The sequence below is a fragment of the Lissotriton helveticus genome, chromosome 10, assembly GCF_964261635.1.
Source record: "Lissotriton helveticus chromosome 10, aLisHel1.1, whole genome shotgun sequence".
Lineage (NCBI taxonomy): Eukaryota > Metazoa > Chordata > Amphibia > Caudata > Salamandridae > Lissotriton > Lissotriton helveticus.
The window spans coordinates 177,743,021-177,760,800 of NC_136071.1; the positions used below are offsets into that span (position 1 = coordinate 177,743,021).

At 44.0% G+C, this 17,780-nt stretch overlaps 1 protein-coding gene across 4 annotated transcripts in view; it reads right to left on the reverse strand.

Moving 5' to 3' along the window:
• RNF216 (ring finger protein 216) overlaps positions 1-17,780 on the reverse strand; it is an 853,926-nt gene that overhangs the window by 26,085 nt on the left and 810,061 nt on the right. For all 4 annotated transcript variants that reach the window (XM_078665045.1, XM_078665046.1, XM_078665043.1 and 1 more), the window contains one exon: positions 1,109-1,178. In XM_078665045.1, coding sequence (XP_078521171.1) covers positions 1,109-1,178 — 70 coding nt within the window. The remainder of the gene's footprint in view (positions 1-1,108; positions 1,179-17,780) is intronic.

Below are 17,780 nucleotides of genomic sequence, written 5' to 3' on the forward strand. Positions count from 1 at the left end.
TGTTCCTGCGCCAACACGGGGTTTGGGCAATTCTGCATAAAACTTAAAATTAAAAAAAAAGACATCCACTTAGGGTTCTTCATGGCTAGTTTCATGCAGATCAGTGAAGTGTGGGCTCAAAAAAAGCTGTGGCTCCAAAAGTTGCATTTCCCTTTCTAAATACCACAAGATACTTTTGTATCTTGATACAGGAGGGGAAAAACACAATCAACTAATTAGATCACTTGGCATGTGCATAAAGCTAACCCCAGGGAAGTGCCTTTGTTTGATTTGGTGTAAATCCATTGAATAGTTTGAGAAATTAGCACTTACTAAGGCAATGAAGAGGTTAAAATTTAGAGATATCTGGACTGTTAATTCACAGATCCTCCACAAATTCATGACTCCATGGAGGAATCATAAATGGGGTTCAAAAATTAGAGGCACACTATTGGACGAGGGAGTTTTTTCTCCGGTCATGCCTCGTGGATTCTCAAATCCACTGTGCTCTGATTGGCTGCTTTTCATAGAAATCAATTGCAGCCACCTCTACCCTTACACACTGTGCACAAGCACCATGCTGGCAAAAAGAAAATGAAAAAGGGATTAAGGGGGCAGCGACATTCTCTCCTGATCCACAGGCCTACATGGGAGCCCCGAATGAACTTGTTTTGCAATAAAGAAATATATATTTCTATCACTGGTTCCCAACCCCACAGCTGTGCTTGGCCAATGGTAATACATGGTGGCTGCACACAGAGAATTAAGACTATGGTGTTGTCAGTGATGTCATCACTAATGTTTAACATGCCATGAATGACGCAATATGCGAAGTCATTAGCAGTGTATAGCAGGGGCTTAATGTATATAGTCTGGACACTGAACTATAACTGGCTAATTTCAGTATCAGTGTATTTATTATTACGAGTGTGGCTAAACGTATGCTTGTTCGGATAGAAGGATGGTTTGATTTGTCTTCATAAATGGTCATGGTGGTGGATTAAAAATAGTTTAGCAGAAGGATGCCTATGTGTAGAAATATTTTAAAAATATGTGAAGATCCGAAGAATAATTAACAAAGCTTTTTTATGGAAGAAGCCCAACATATCTGTATGGAAATATAACTCACCTCCGCTTTTCTTTTTCTGCTCCTCTTCCGCTTCTTTTTGAATTTCCTGAATAATCTTTTCATCATCTTGCTATATTGACAATAAGAAACAAAAAAATCATTAATTAAACTAAATTATGTTACCCAGAATCCAGTATTTTAGCCAAAATTCCAAAAAGAAATTGGTCCAATGGAAAACGGTTAGGGGTAAAGACAGAGAAAAAGAGTAATTTCCTGTGATGAGGTTTCTCTAGAATGCACAGCTTTTAAAGCTTTGGTATGCTTTAAACATAATTTTGATTCTTCAGGGGAAACCCAGAAGTCTCATAAGAGCTAAAAAAAAAATTTTAAGCCTTGCAAATCATCAGAAGCACAGTCCATTATCTGTGACGAAATTAAAATATATGGGTAAGGCAAGCTGTCTATAGATTTGGATGGTCCATAAGATGGCAAAGGTAATATTACAGGCGAGAGTTACATTATTACCACAGCATTCCAAGCCAGAAGCCTAGGGGTACACTTGAACCACAAGTAGCATCTCGGCTCCTTTTTCTATGATTAGACTGGAACCCTTTCAGTTGAAATTCACTCAATGCCTCTTCTTGCACCATTCGGAACAGTTTTCACCAAACACCTCATCTTACAAGAACTATCTTAACTAACCTCATCTGCGCAATAATCTACAGTTATGTACACATATGGATATAAGTGTATGAATTGCCCTGCTACTGATCATCATAATCCACGAATTATTTATGTATGCACGCACAACAGCGCCATAAACTATGTACAACTGATACTGGGATCTACAGCATTCCTTGTGGAATAGTTTAGTGGCATACAAACAGATGAGGTAAATTGGTTAGCGGTATGGGGTACTTCTGCTGAAACCGCAAAAGGACAGTAGGGCTGATGCAGCTGACGAGGTGGGCAGATAAGCCCAGGGAGCGTACTGTTGCCCTGCTCTCTTTACACTGCTCCAGAGCAGAATTTGACTGGTCCCCAAAAAAGTGCGCCCCCATCAAATAGCATGAAAATGAGAGCCGATTAGATATCACCAGAAAAATCCGCTGTCTGCAGTCAGGCATGGCGGCCACTGGTGCCAATGCATCTCTCCATTGAAATTGGTGGTAGTCAAGCCACAATGAATTGTAAACTTGACTTCAAAATGAAAGTCTCGTATAGTTTGGATCAGGACAGGTCAGAGGTCACCTGGGAGGACTTCAACTACCAAACCCCAAAAACTGTGGGTACAACGGCCCAGCAGGCAAATGGTTTTTGCGCACCTGAGGGTCAAACTTGTGGAAGAAAATACCCTCATTCCAAAGGTCTTTACTGTTTTGGACTCCCTGTCTGGGAGAGTAGCGAGAAAAGTGGTGAGTTTGTCCGACTAGTAGATTCCTGCACCATTAAGCTGTTTTGGATAAAAATACGGTGTCACCTGGAGCAGAGCAGTTGAGTCTTGCAATCTGGTCAATTACAGGGGGGGGGCAAGGTTAAAGCAAGGCCCATAGGAGAATATCCGCGGGCTCCTCATTAAAAGGGAGCAAGGGCTCAGTGATGGTTTGCCCTGCAGGAGGGCTTCAGTCAAGACATTGGTTTTGAACTCTAAAGTGGGAAACTGATGGTGAAGAACTTCAGCCACCCCCCCATTGACCTGTGAAGGAAGCATGCTCTTCAGTGGCAGGACCTGTGCATATGAGTAGATCAAAATCAGGGGTGGTATCAAGGCCACTGGGCTCTTGTAAGACATCATTCAATTTGCATCATTCTAGAGTTGATCGATTTCATCATCTGCGTTGTAATCATTGTCAGAATAGGTACCAAACAAAGAGTGCAGTGTATGGTATTTATCTGGTGGCTGCAGGATGTCATATGGTGCATACTGTAGTTGCGCGGAAACAGAGTGCCTCACTCAAGGTCATAACAGCGCCGATGCTGAATTAGAAAGTATACTAAGCACCTCATCTTCCAGCATAGATTAAGTCTGATTCGGTGTTTATGCCCTGGGAACTGCTGTGGATCGTAAAACCGGAGGAGAGACGGGGCCGGGGCTCCTTGGTGCCCATAGCCGCACCAGAGTAAGGTGGTAAGGATCTGAAGAGTCAGAGCATGGCCTTTCAGATCTCTTGGATCTGTGATTGCATCGCAGATGGCCCTAGAAACTCAGATTGTGTTTTCTTTGACTTACTCAAAGATTTGTAGAGTGACAACAATCGACCTCGGATACACTTCTGCAACTTCTGGACCAAAAATAGGACTGAGATTGATTGACTTTTGGAATTGGACCGATCTCAACAAGGAGTTCTTACGGTGCTTGGCAATGTACAACTTCACATTGTGGTCCCGTATGACCTTTAGGTTTAGAAACGCGCAGTCACTGCAGACTTTCCAGTCATGGCCCGACACCAGGTGCCACAGGCAAACCTGAAAGCTATCTACCACAGATATTTGATTGAGACACTCACTGCAAGGTATACATTCTGTAGGTTTCGGATGGGACATTTCCCTTGCATTGGAAATAAATTTATTTTTAAAGTAAAAGTTTCTCTGTAAGAGGTCAGAAGCAACTCCGGATCCAGGTTTGGTGGTATGGAAAGGAAAGAACTGATGTCAGTGCATGGGAGTGGTACCTATTTAAACCCCGTACGTCACTTTCGGAGCGGAACTGTGCAAGTGTCAAGCCACATGGCCCCACCTAGAGACGTGCAGCGGTATGACTGAAAAGGGTTTCCAGATCCAGTTTGATGCCTGGAGAATATTTAAAAGGTCAGGAATCTGCGGTTAGAAGTCTGTATCAGAATATATAAGTAAGTCATAGGCATACTAGGACATCTGAAGAAGCATAGCTAATTAAGCTCTAAAACTATTCTGACCTGTAATGCCACAGGAGCCACAGTAAAGAGCGAAACAGATCTTTTCCCCAACTTTTGAGGTGAATGATTCTGCTAGTCTACTCTACTAGACTCTACTATTCTCAACCAATGCCGTTCCTACCTTGCCACTCAGTGGCAGGAACAGAAAGTGATTCTCAAAACAGTTACTACTATAACTGCATAAACCGTGTACCATTCATGTATATGATTGTAATATGCAGTAAGTGCCTGCTAGCGTGCCCCTCTCTTATCCTCACCCCACAACGATATTCACCTTAGGCAGTTCTATCATTAATAAGGCATCATGGATGTAACCGTTCTGCCTGTCAGCAAGAGGGCTAGGGAGGGCGGCATTTTGAAAAAGAAGAGAGCCTGAGAAATAGAAGTAAAAGACAACAACATAAAGGTAAATCTATTCTATTCCAAAGCTTTGACCCTCTACTACTCCCAGATAGGCGATAGATAACCAAGCAAGAACAAGATTAAAAGATAGAATAAAGGCAGCATTGGGCCACCAATATCTACACAATCTGGTTCTACAAGTCCAGTTCACAAAACTACACGTTTACAGAGGATACCCATGGAGTGGTCCACATATCTACCAACAAGATATCTTATGGAGCACAACAGAAACCGGGTGTTCACAAAGATATTCATGGGAGGAACTGTTCTATGCAGATTGTAAATATGTTGGCTACAAAAAATAGCTTTCATTAATGTGTGATGAGTGATGTGACTCAGGGCAATAGCTCACTTAATTTTCACGATAGCCCCCAGAGCCTTGAGACACGTAAGGGTGAGTAGTACGTGCTTTAGAAATACCGGATGTGGTTTTGGAGTCCATTTTCCCTGCATCACAACTAGCAAGAGTGATGAAGAGTTGGTCAGAGGAAGAATTTAGCTTTTACTGATAAGACAAAGTCAATGAATATATGTAACACTGACATTATGTAGCAAGTCACTAATCATGGGTCCATACTGAATCAGACTGAGAGATCGAGATGAAAAACAGACACCACCCGTGGGTTGAAGTAGAGGTCTTATCAGAAAAAACACTTTCCGAAGGGAAGAGACCGCACAGTTGAGATGTAAACAAGGTTAGTGGCTCACTAAAATGCCTAACATCAGTAACCGCATAAAGGGATGCCTTTTTACAAGAGAGCAGCTCTAAAGGGCAGATTGCCCGCAGGTCTTGAAGATGGAGTTGAGGAAAATATGCTAGCGTTACCTCTCACAGGTTGTGTGTATACATCTCTTCAGTTGACTCTCACATGGGCTGAGTTAAAAAACATACAGCTCACAGAGAAAAATGGAGAAATAACTTAATAGGCCTGAAGGGAAAGGTCAGATGGTAAAAGGCCAGGGTGATCACGATATCATGTAGCAAGCACTGACTTCAGAACCACGGAGGTTCTCTGGTGACTCCGCAAGCCACAAGGAAATGGATCTTTTTAGAGAGATGAAAAACATTGACTTGCTTGAGTTTACCAGGAGGCATCCCAAACCAAACCAGGCATGTGTCTTACAATTATGGGGCGAAAGACTGTCACAAGTATAACTGTTCACACATTATTTCAACAACACCTCTGTCTAGTCTACTGTTCCATTTATATAAATAGACTAGAAGTAGGGTCTATGTCAGTGGACAGCTGGGAAGGCAAGAAGAGGCCTTAAACTCAAAATCTCTCCCAACACCCAGGACTATCTAGCACCTGTCTGGGTGGATGCAAACAAGTTCAGTGGTACTGGTGGTGATCATGCAAGTGAAAGATTATTGCTGGGATTTACGGTCACAGTTGTGCTGCAATAGGCAAGGGTAGAAGTACCTAGTCAGGAAAGTAGAGATGAAGATATGAGCATGATGTTCGAGCTGCTAGAAGATCTAACATTGATTACTTGTTAGTGGATTAACTTAGAGGTTGGGATCAAGTAAATACTGATCACAAAAGCACAGTGCAACCCCCAAAAAGGAGGGTGAAAACTAGGAGCTTAGTGATCAAAGTGTCCATCAGAGCCTCTAGTTGATTTAACACATGTTAGAAAGGTCCCCCGATTGCCAACTCAGGAGAGGGGACTCCCTTGAGAGATTTAGGTTTCAGGACTGGTCTTAGCCCTGGAAGCTTCCACTTGTGCAGCTGGGTCTAAAGCAAGCGTGCTGGGGTGAAGATAAGCACATTACATTTCCAGTTCTTCGGCTGTGGCCTTTTTCAAGGACAGCCAGAGTTAGGGATCATAAGGGCTTAGACACGGCACCGGTCCTCCATTCTGACTTCAAGGGCAAAGAAAGGGATTTGCTCTCATTTTCCCTCTTGGCATTGAAGGCTGAAAAATGGAGCGCCTACGGTCAAGTGACCTTAGATCTGGGAGGAGTTGTTGGCCCCAAGCATTAAGGCTCCTCTTCGACTCAAGGAAGTATGACCCTAATAGCTCCATTCAGTAATGAAGCTAATTGGGCTACAAGCTTATTAAAATGAATGGCCTTAGGCAGTAGACAGTCTTAATTCCATCAGTCAGTAATGAACAGCCACAGTAGGAGGCCATATGTAGAATATGTGGTAATCCTTCCACCAGTCAAACACGCTTAAAATGAAAAATACATTTTAAAAAAACAAACAAAAAAACAAAAAAAAATCTCTCAGATGGACGTCTGCTACCAGCATAGACTTAAAAGTTAAAAAAAAAATACGTTTTCACTTAACAATTGGATTTAGGAAGAGGGAAATCATATCTCCCTAGACTTTTAGTGCCACATCGTGCTATTATTGAGAGAAAAAAATGAAAAGTAAGAAAAGATTATCTACATTTTTCTTACAACACCGGGTAATTCGAAATAAATAAAAATAAATAAAAGAAAAACAAATGGAACTGCTGTTAATAGTATTGAACTCTGGTGGTTCACAAACCACAACTGTGGGCCATTAATCAAAATTGCAATCATCCTACTTTGGTACACTTACTAGTGTTTCTTTTTAATTGTAATCTCTTCCAAAATAAAGATTAAAAAAATAATTAAAGGGGTTATATTGCTTACAAAAATTATCTGTATGGATTGGAAGTTTCAAAAAACAATTTGTTATATTAGTTTCTCTTTAGGGTGATATGTCCTTGTAGAGTAAACTTCTTCCACCCTCCAGATCCTGTCCATGGCCTGAGGTAAGTTCCGGCTTTCTTTTGTTTTGGCTTATTTATTTATTTTAAGTCAGCTGATCTGTTCCCTATTCTTACGCTGCAGGAGAACCATGCAAGCTGACAGCTCACCAACTCCTGCCCGAATTCCAATTGCTGGGAGCAGGGCAACTTTTACATGCAACGCAGCTCGGCTAAAGTGCCTGTCGAACAGGTTTCTTACCTTAGTTAACAATCTTTGGTTGGATACTCTAACCAAAGATTCTTCACATATGAATTCCGTGAGGTGCCTCACTGGATTTGGAAAGCTTTTCCTTTAACCGCTTCAGTGCGGCAGGAATTCCAGCCCTGTGCTGGACATTCCAATCGCAGGTGTGGTCGTGATGGAACCATTCCGTCATCAGCACAGCCCAATCGTGACTCATGGCGGAATGGTTCCGTCACGAGCATGGAAGGGGTTAACAATCACTGTGTGTTTGGTAGCAACATTAGCCCACTCGACTGTCTCATCCAAACTTCAGAAGAGACACCATGGACCGGCATATAGGTGCCACACACATCTGCTGAAGTCAGTTGATCAATGAAACGTCCGTGCCTTCAGATGGGAGCGAATAACAATTTGGTAGTTGGATACTGTGCTAAATTTTAAATTAGACCGTTTGATGTATCAAAAATCGACTCCACAGAATGGGAAGGAGTTCGGACAATAAGAAAGCTATTGTTAGCTAGAGCTTCCATCAGAAAAAAATGAGTTATTGAAGGTAAGCGACTTGTCCATCTGATGAACAGATACCCAAGTAGTAACTTCTAAAAAAAATGGAAGGTCTGAGAAGTGGACTTCATACTTCATGTATAGTAGTACCTGGTGAAGATGTGGTAAGATGCTCATGTAGCAGCCAAAGCCATATTAGTAGCTTTGCCTCTGGTGGAAGCAGCTGGATGGCCCTCAAGAGACTTCTCATGAGAACAGATCCATCTTCAAAGAGTACATATTTTAAATTGCCCTTCTCTTCTTGCACAGGGTAAGCAGTCATCCACCTGGTAATACCTAGTGTGATTGATATAGAAGGGACGGGCCCTTTTGGGTTACAACAGATTAATCCTCTCCTCTTTAGAGAGATGTGGAGAGGAGATATGTGGGGAGAATAAAGGAGTAAAGCACATGAAAGAGCAAAGCCACTTTTAGAAGAAAAGAAGTAGGGTATGAAGTAACCACTTAACAGGCAAAAAAGAGGTTGTACTGACAGGGACTGTGCTAACCGATAAGAGGAAGAGAACTGATTCTGAAGAAATTTTCCATCATAAGGGTGAGCAACCTCAAAGAGCAACTGTGTATCAGCTTAAGAAGTGTGCACAACAACGCACAGACCAAATTAAGATCACACTGCAGCATGAAAACAAGAGCAGGAGGAAGCATATATGCAAGCCCATTCAAAAAATGCAAAATAACAGTTGGCATCAGAAAGCTCCACCTGAAGCATGCCAACAGACGGTCCTAGCACCAGGCCACAAACTTTACCCCGTAGCCTGCATAGATGAACATGTTGTTCCAGTAGCAAGCAGTCAATGTAAAATCCACTAGCTCTGTATGCAGGTCAAAACCCCTCAACTAGTTCAGCTGAATCTTCTTGAGATGTAGGCTGTTTAGGTTCAGAGGAAGAACGCGGGTAAGATGGAGGTCTTGCTATTTGGAAAAGCTGATAAAATATGGTCAGAAGACTGGTGGCCAGCCTCCCTTGGTCCATGCCCCTCGCCTAAACCCTCTGTCAGGAACCTTGGGGTAATAATCGATAATAAGCTATCCATGTCTGACCATATAAGTAAAGTAGTGCGAACTGGTTTTGGCCTTATGCGTAATCTGAGGAAAATCTTTAAATGGATACCCCTCTCAGCTCGCATGCCCCTAGTACAAGGACTCATTATCAGCAGGATTGATTATGGAAACGCACTTCTGTCCTCAATAAATATCACTCTCCTGGCTCGCCTACAGGTCCTTCAGAACACCGCTGCAAGGCTGGTGCTGGACATGCCGTCTCGCACCACATCACTGCCTTGTTTAAAGACCTTGACCTGGCTTCCAATACAAAAGCGTTCCAGTTCCACTGCAGCACCCTCATATGTGTCATAAGAAGAATGCAGGAGGCCCAACAGCCTCGGAGTCACTCACCCAAATCCAGGATAGGGGCTAAAACAACTGCATTATAGCCCGAATATCCTTGACCCGCCGTTCAGAAGGATAGGACCAAAACTGCCCAGAAAGGTATGATGCAAGGGAGTGTCTGAGAAGGTGTGACTTTGGCAAATTGATAGTGAACCCTAGTGAATTTAGGAGATTTGCCGTAATCTGGAGGTGGGAGACAAATGCCTGGGGCGAGCCCACCTTCAACAGCCAATTATTGACGTAGGGGGAAGACTAACTCCTGACCTCTGCAGATGTGCTGCACCCAGCGTCATCACCTTAGTGAACAATCAAGGAGCTAAAGGGAAGGCATGGGTAACAAAGTGCTCTTGGCTCACCGTGAACTGCAGGTAATGCCGGTGGGCGAGCAGGCAGGATGGGGATGTTAAGTATGCCTCCTGCAAATCCAACGCTACCATCCAATCTCCAAGGTTCAGACAGACCGCACCAGAGGTACAGTGAGCATTTTGAACTTCTCTTTTCAGAAGGAAGTTGAGAAAGTGCTGGTCTAGGAAAGGAAGGTCACCTCCATCCTTTCTGTGCACCAGAAAGTAGCGGGAATAGCAACCACAACCTACTTCTGATGCTGGCTCTCTCTCTATGGCCCCTTTGGCCAAAAGGGACGACAATTCGGACGGAGCAAGGAGAGATGGTCCTTCATCAGCCAGTCGTAAGTGGGTGGCATGGATGGGGGGTGGGGTCTCCAAAAAGGGGATGGAGTAGTACCTCTGGATTATTTGTAAAACCCATGTATTCCTTATTATGCACTGCCAGCGGGGGAAGTGATGGCGGATACTGCTACCCACTGGGAGCCTGTGCCGTAATAGGAGCAAACAAAAGGAAGTTGGAGGCTTCAGCTGCCAGGGTGGTTGTGGTCGGACCCCAACCTCTAGATGGTGGGTCCAATTGGTCTGTGGGAACTGCATCTGCAGCCGCAAAGGTCAGGAAGCTTGCTGGCCTTGGAGGCCGGGCGGGAAAGAGCATGGTTGGTGACCTCTACAGTAGCCACAGAAGGGGGGTGGTGGTGGATGGCAGATTGGGGTTGGCGATGGGCCATGAATAGACCCAAGAACCTTGCCGTAGCTCTGCAGCGCCAAATCTGCCTTCTCACCAAACTGTCGAGAACCTTCAAAGAGCATGTCCATAAGAGAAGCTTGGACAGTCTGAGGAGCCAGTGGTTTTCAGCCCGGCATGGCATTTCAGTGCCACTGGTGATAAAATCGCTCTGCCCAGCGAGTGGTTCAGGTCAAGTTAGCATCTGATGGTAAACTTTGTTGCATCTCTCCCATCAGCAATAACTTGGGAGAGTATGGCTCGGGCCTCCTCTGAGACCATGGGCAGCACTTGCACAACCAAATCCCACACAGTGTGGGTGTATCGTCCAAAAAGGAACACAGTGTTCACCGACTGCAGTGCTAGGCTGGCAGAAGAGAAAAATCCTCTTACAGAAGGAGTCCAGCCTGTTGGATTCCTGATCAGTTAGGGTGACCAGATCTTGAGAACCAAAAACCGGGACATTTGGGGAAAATAGAAGAAGGACTACCATTTTTCATCCACGGAATGGCCAGAATGACAGCTGTCATCAACATAGGAACAGAAGATGCATTAAGAATGTAAATACAATGTAATTTCTACAATCAAAACCATACCTATTAATTAAATTGCTTACTTATAACAGTTGGTAACTAGCAATGCTTTAGAACACCCAAAAAAAGTGCCTCAGACTGTTTTCAGTCAACCCCTTCTAAAACCGAGATAAGAGACAAAATTGCCGAAATCTGTCCGGACAGCTGGTGAAAAACCGGGACTGTCCGGCCAAATTCGAGATGCCTGGTCACCCTACTATCAGGTTGAGTGGTAGGGAATGTGGCGGGATTTATGCTGGAAGTAGGTTTGGACAACAAAGCTCTCTGGGGTGGGATGCAGGGTGAGGAAACTGGGGTCCCCAGGAATGGGGCAATAGCGGTGGGCAATTGTCCTGTGCAGGTCCTAGACCAGGATCCAAAGACGACATTTATAAGAGCGTCATTAAATAGGATTAAATGCTCAAAAGGGACGACTCCCAACTGATACACCTCTGTCAAAATGTTAATCTTGACTGCCAAAATGGGCAACTGAAGGTCCAAGACCTCAGCTGCCCTCCGCACCACTATTGTACCGTCCTCCGTAGAAGGGACAGGGACCAGGCCAGTGTTTGGTGAGGTATGCAAACCACTGGCGGCAGCCAGTTCCTTGTACCAGTTGTCCTCTGTGTTATCAAGGAGATGGTAGTAACCATAAGGGTCCTCAGACCCCTCTAAATCGTCCTCTTCACCATCCCTGTCCAAGGAAAAAGGCAAAGGCTCAGTTTTGGAGGGCAAGGTACCAGTCAGCGCCTTAGTTGGCGTCAGATGACGCCCATACAGCTCTGTGTAAGAGTAGGGTATGATGATGCCTGCTCCGCCGCTGGATATCGATGGCTATGGGAGCAGGCACCAAGGAAGGTTGCCGTCTCATGGGTGGCGCTGCTCAGGATTCAAGGTGTCCAACTAGCGCAGAGGCCGGACCCACCAATGGAGAACCAGTAATGTCCCTCCCATCCCCAAGCCAAATAGGAGATGCATAAAACTCTCAGAGTTGCCCTGTGGACACTCTGGCCAAGGAAAACTCTGGGAGGTGAGGCAGGCACCCTATCACAGGCTCCACTGCAGAGCAAGGCCTAGAGTACAGACCTTCCAGTGCCAGGTCTGATGTCTTGGACTGATGCAGGGAAGTCAAAGACCGTTTTGACTTCTTAGACTTCTTCCGCTTGTAGGAGTTATCCGAGGACTCTGACGACGATCGTCCGAGCGGCTCTGCAAGCGGTCCCTGGAGCTCCAGTATGACTGGAATAAAGAGCGTTGCAGGGTCGTCTGATGTCGGACGGTGAGGAGCTTCAGGGACTGTTCACTCAGCGCCTTTTGTGTTCATGGCATGGCAGTACTACCAGGTCTTGGAGTCATGGTTCGGCTCCAAGCACCATAGGCAAAACAGGTGAGGCTCTGACACAAACTTCAGACTGTGACAGGCACCACACGATTTAAAACAATGTTTTTTTAGGAGGCATCCCTGACAAACCGGGAGATGAAAATCTGAAAAAAGCTTTGACAAGAAGTTGAGGAAAAAGTCAGTCAAACTATGACTGTGGGTAGCGATCTCTGGATTGGAGCTGACTAGCGTGAAAAGAACAGTTATCACTGTGCTGGGGTGGTGCTTATATAGGCACCGCGCACACCATTTAAGGAGTGAACATCGCCGGAGCAGGACGACGACGCCTACTGGAGCGCAGGGGTACTGATCAAACATTTCCAGATCCAGTCTGACTCCTGGGGAATATAGTAAGGTAAGGAATCTGCAACTAGACAACTATCAGATACAGCAGATGTCCAAATACGAATTGGTGCGTAATTACTGACTTGCCGTTTTTTGTTGCAGTGAAGCCCTCAAATCGCTGAACATCTACTTTGTGGTGTTGCATGTGGTCAATGTAATAGGACATAGCAAGTACGAGGTCCAGTCTATACATCCGTTTTTCTTCCCTGATACAAGGAGGAGGAACAGGAAAAAAGAGGGAAGAGTAAGAAAGTGGCACATATGAAATGCAGATTCCACTTTGGGTATTAAAGTATGGATAGGTGTGACAGACCAACTTATATGGGTAGAAATCTTAAAAGGTAAAACAAAATGAACCAGAAGATCTACATTACGAGCTGAAGTTATTGTCACCAACACAACTGTTTTCAGGGTAATTAGTCAAAGGAGGCAATTGTCCATAAGCTCGAATGCAGATGACATTAAGAAAGCAAACATAAGATCCATATGCCACTGCGAACAATAAATAGAGGAGAGGGAGGAGACAGGTAAAGCAAATCTATACTAAAACATGCCATAAGTAGAGATTTAAACAGAGAAGGTTGATCAGGAAGGTACATTAAGTCAGGCATCCCTTGAAATGTAGATGTTAGAGGCTAACTACGTATATCAAAGAAACAGGCGGACTAGGTGCTGTATATTTACAAGTACTTTTTTTATCCTTCTCTATGCTCCTTTGAGAACAAGGTATCTCGAAGACTGAAGGAGTGGTAACAGGGAGTAACCCTCTTAGGTCCTGATGAAAAGCCTTGTGGTAGGGCATGAAACTAATTAGGGACATCACCCCAGAAGTCTCTGATCATTCCCATTTTTTAACCATATCGACTAGGAGACCAATAAATACTTTTCCCACTAGCCAGATGTATTTACACTTTTTTTCAACACATAAGGAAACAAACCCCCTACCTCCAACACCCTTTTGCCTTTGGGATAGGCATAGATACTACCAATGCTCCCATGTATCAGTCGGTCGCAGCAAACCCCTTTCTTTAGCGGGCTAGGGAAGAATCCTATGGTGAAGCATGACACCAAGGGGTAACCCAGGTGGGTGAGGGTTATTTAAAGAAAATATTTTCTTTTCCATATTACAATACATATTTTAGGTAAAAGAGTGATTCCTTTTGGTTACTAGTATCCCTTGAATGTAGCCACCACCTGCTGTGCAAGGAACAACTCAAATTACAAAACATTGGAATGGCACGATTTAAAGAGGTTGACGCTTTGTGAATCATACCACTGAACAAATTGCTTCCAGCAACCTGCATAGATGGATCGGGAAGGTTGCTTCGCAGCCACAAAGAGGACTTCTGAAACCTCATCTGGAACGCAAAAGAACCCCAAATGGCAAAGCTAAATGTGTCCTTCAGAATTTAATTCAAAGATCCAGGATGGGTCTCAGGCCTCCTTTGTTCATTGGGGCCAAGAAGTAAAGAGAATAGAATCTAGTGCCCCGTTCTTCCAGTGGTACTACATGTAGGCACCTTTGTTTGGTAGCAGGAACTTTCACCTATAAAACTAAAGTGGGTCTTAGAGAAAGCACACCCAGACAGTTGGGGGACCGGGGGAATGGGGCATAGCACTTACGGATTAGCTGAATGACCCTGCGATCTACCGCAATTGTTTATCAACTGGTGGAAAAATGGAGTACCCTCTCTCGCCAAAGGAGATTGATGGTGTGAGGAGGTGGAGAGTCTAGGAGATTTAGAGGCAACAAAGCTAGCAGAAGAAGGCAGAGCTGAATCTGCTACTGGTGATGCCCTCCACTAGATCCACCTGTGCACGGATAGGAGCAGTTCAGCTGCCAGTGTGTCTGGACCCACTGAGGAGGTTTTTTTCTGCTGTACTGTCCTATCCTGATGTAGCCATGACATTTCTGAATTTGTTGGCAGATTGGCATGTTGAGGAGGCTAGGTCCAGTGTGTGATCTGTATCTCTACTGTGTTTTAGAGGATCCAGGGAGGAGTCACATTTTTCACCTAAAACCTCTCATCGTAGAAGGGCATATTCATAAGTGTGGCTTGGACATCTATAGAGAACCCAGTTGTCTAGAGCAAGGTTGTCCACACAATCTAGGCAGCACTTCAGGATCCAATCCGCCCTTAACCTGGTCTGTAAATAACTTTTTCATGTGGGCTGACAAACTGATCACTGTACGTTTCACCAATTTCCACAAGCCATAAACATATCAGCAAAGAAGACAGTTGGCAATTGCAGTCTTAAGGGGGTGGAGAGGCTGCAAGAAGCAAAGACTTTATGGCTTACCGAGCCAGGTTACTTTTGACTATCAGGAGACACCATGGGGAAGGCATTTGGATTTTTCTTAGAGAAGGACATTTGCAGAACAAGGTTTTCTTCTGACAAGTGAGAGGGCATAAAGCAAGGGGAAGTTCAATCAACCAATCAATCAAAAATAGCTTTATTTGATTGAAAATATAAATCATAAAAGCACAGTTTATAATATAGTTATTTGCATTTACAAATCGATCAGCTTTAAAGGATTAAAAGAGTAAAAAAAATGTACAATCATATTACAAACTAGGACTCATATTCTACAATGTTTTCGTTGAGTTATTAACCTTTTCGATGCGTCTGGCATCACAGTGGGCATGTGCGGAGAACGGCCGCCGGCCGTCCAAACAGCGCATGTGTCATTTTTTTCGCACTGCAGCTGAATATCCGCTGCAGCGAAGCGGTTAACACATTTCAAGTAAGTAACCACGGAAGATGTAAACATTACATTTTCTAAAAGATGTAGAGCCAAACATGCTAAGCAACATTGTCTTAGACCCAGAGTTTTTAAAACCGGCACTATTAATCTTTTTGTGTGCAAGGAGTAAAACTTACAAAATATAAGGATGTGCATTTTAGATTGTATTATGAAATCATCGCCTGGGCAAGCGTCCAGATTTTTAGACCAGTCATTTGTGACCGGGAAACTTGTAAGTCTATTGAAAGACCCCAGGTGGAAACGAGTCAGCAACATCCTATCGTAACTCCCAGGTACATACACAAGATAGTGCTGAATACCGTGACATGACATCAGCGGATTATCCAAGACCGTAGGTTTAATAATTTCTTGTGACAATCTGACTGTAAATGAACTAGACAATCTGCTTTTAATGTTTTTCTCGAGATTGATACAATGCTACCCGGCTTTGCAAAATATTCAGGGTGGCCGATATCACTCATAAATTTTCTGATGTAATTTAGCCAGGGGATAGAAGATAACCTATGAAACTTTAGACAGTCGTTAATGATGACCCAATTAAAACTAGTGTGTAATGTCGCCCATATCTTGAGCCACAATAAAATTGGTTAGATTTTAATCAAATCCGAAATATACGAAATACCAAACTTAGAATGACAAAATAAAAGTAGCGGTGCTATTTGGGACGGCCAATAAATATCTTGCGAAATGAAATGAAATTAAAAGGAGATTTATAGAGCGCGGTAGCTGCCCTGAGGCGTCCTAGCGCAAGAAAACCTGTTCAAAAGTATTCTCAGTTAGTTGTAAAGGCTGGGTATCCGTATGTCCCCAGATGCCTGCTCCATACATGTAGTGAGACACTTGGCTTTATAGATTTGTAGTAATTCAAGCACTGGTCTTCTGCCAACGCTTCTTGCAAGGTTGACCAGAGCACCGGTGGCTCTGGAGAACAGGAATTCCCTGGCCAACACTGCAAAAGACCAGGTCCCCCTATAATCGAAGTGGATGCCCAAATACGGAAATCTATTGACGCATTCGACCTTAGTATTATTAATAAAAAATATTGTGACATTTAGCACAATTTTTACCACATTTCATTATATAATCAAGGGGAAGTTGCCTCGAGAAAGCCTATGGCATCTGGCTATCTGTCCATGGACTGCTGGGTTCAAAAGCAGTTTCTTCAATGCAGCAATTATGGGCTCCAAGAGGGCATCACTGAAAGTAAGCAATGGCTCCGACACAAAAGACTGCCGAAAAAAATGTTAGAGTTATCCTCCAAAGAGGGCAACAACAAATCCAAGGCTTCATCTGCTTATTGTACCACAGTTGTGAATGAAGATACTTCCTCTGAAGCAGGGTCAGAGGTGCAAGTGACAACTTCTTTTGGTGAAGTCACTCACATTTTCTACGTCTAGATATAAGCCAGATTCAGTTATATAGAGAGAAAGAAGGTTAGCTCCTTATCATTCTTTTGTGTGCTGCAGTTGTCCTTATCAGGTACTGTAAAGGCATCAAGAGTCTGAACCAAATACCTTCTCCATTCAGATGAATCTCTGACCAAGGGAACACTGTTGAAGTTTGCCTTAACTTTCTGCCTCACTGCACCAATAATTCCCCTTAATGTCAACTTTGAAAGCAGCTTTGTAGCCAGTTCTCTGGAGTGGGACTGCGTTGACAGAAACAGGGGGTGGCATCTTGGCAGGTTCCAACTGTATACTCTGAGCTGGGGCTGGAGTCTATGCAGGCACTGATTCAGTATTCCCCGTAACAGGCAACCGAGAGGACAGAGGAGCGGTCCTGAAAAAATCCAGCAGAGCCCGCTAGAAAGTCTCAACCAGCTCAGGGTGGGCCAATGTGCCCGCAAACTCCAGTCTCATCGTTATCAGTGTTGGAATCTTATGTGCACTTGGGGAAGTTTGGCTTTGGAGAACGGCACAGACTTCCCAGCAACAGGGCTGTTTCCTTAAGGAAGAAGACTTCTTCCTTTTGCTTTTTTTGTGTTTCTTTATGGGAAGATCACCAGGGAAATGATTTACCTGTCCACAAAGGAGATGGCTATGCCATCTCACTTCAGGCCTGAGCCGAAAACAACTTGGTGTGTTGCTTCCTGAAGGCCTTTTCAGCACAGGGAGGCCTCAGAATCGCAGCAGCGGATTTCGGTTCAAAACCCAGACACCATATGCATATGTCATGTGGGTCTGAAATGGAAATCTTCTTGCAGCATCTACTACAAGGTTTTAACTCTAAAACTTTCAGTCAAGAAATTTGATCGCAGTCTAGTAACGAATTTCATCAGCGAGAAAACAAGGAGGTCCTCCTACTTGCAATGATGAGGCATGGAGAAAAAGAGGACCTGATGCCTGCATGGCAGGTGGCACCTAAAATACTCTAGTGCCGTCACGTCAGTAGTGG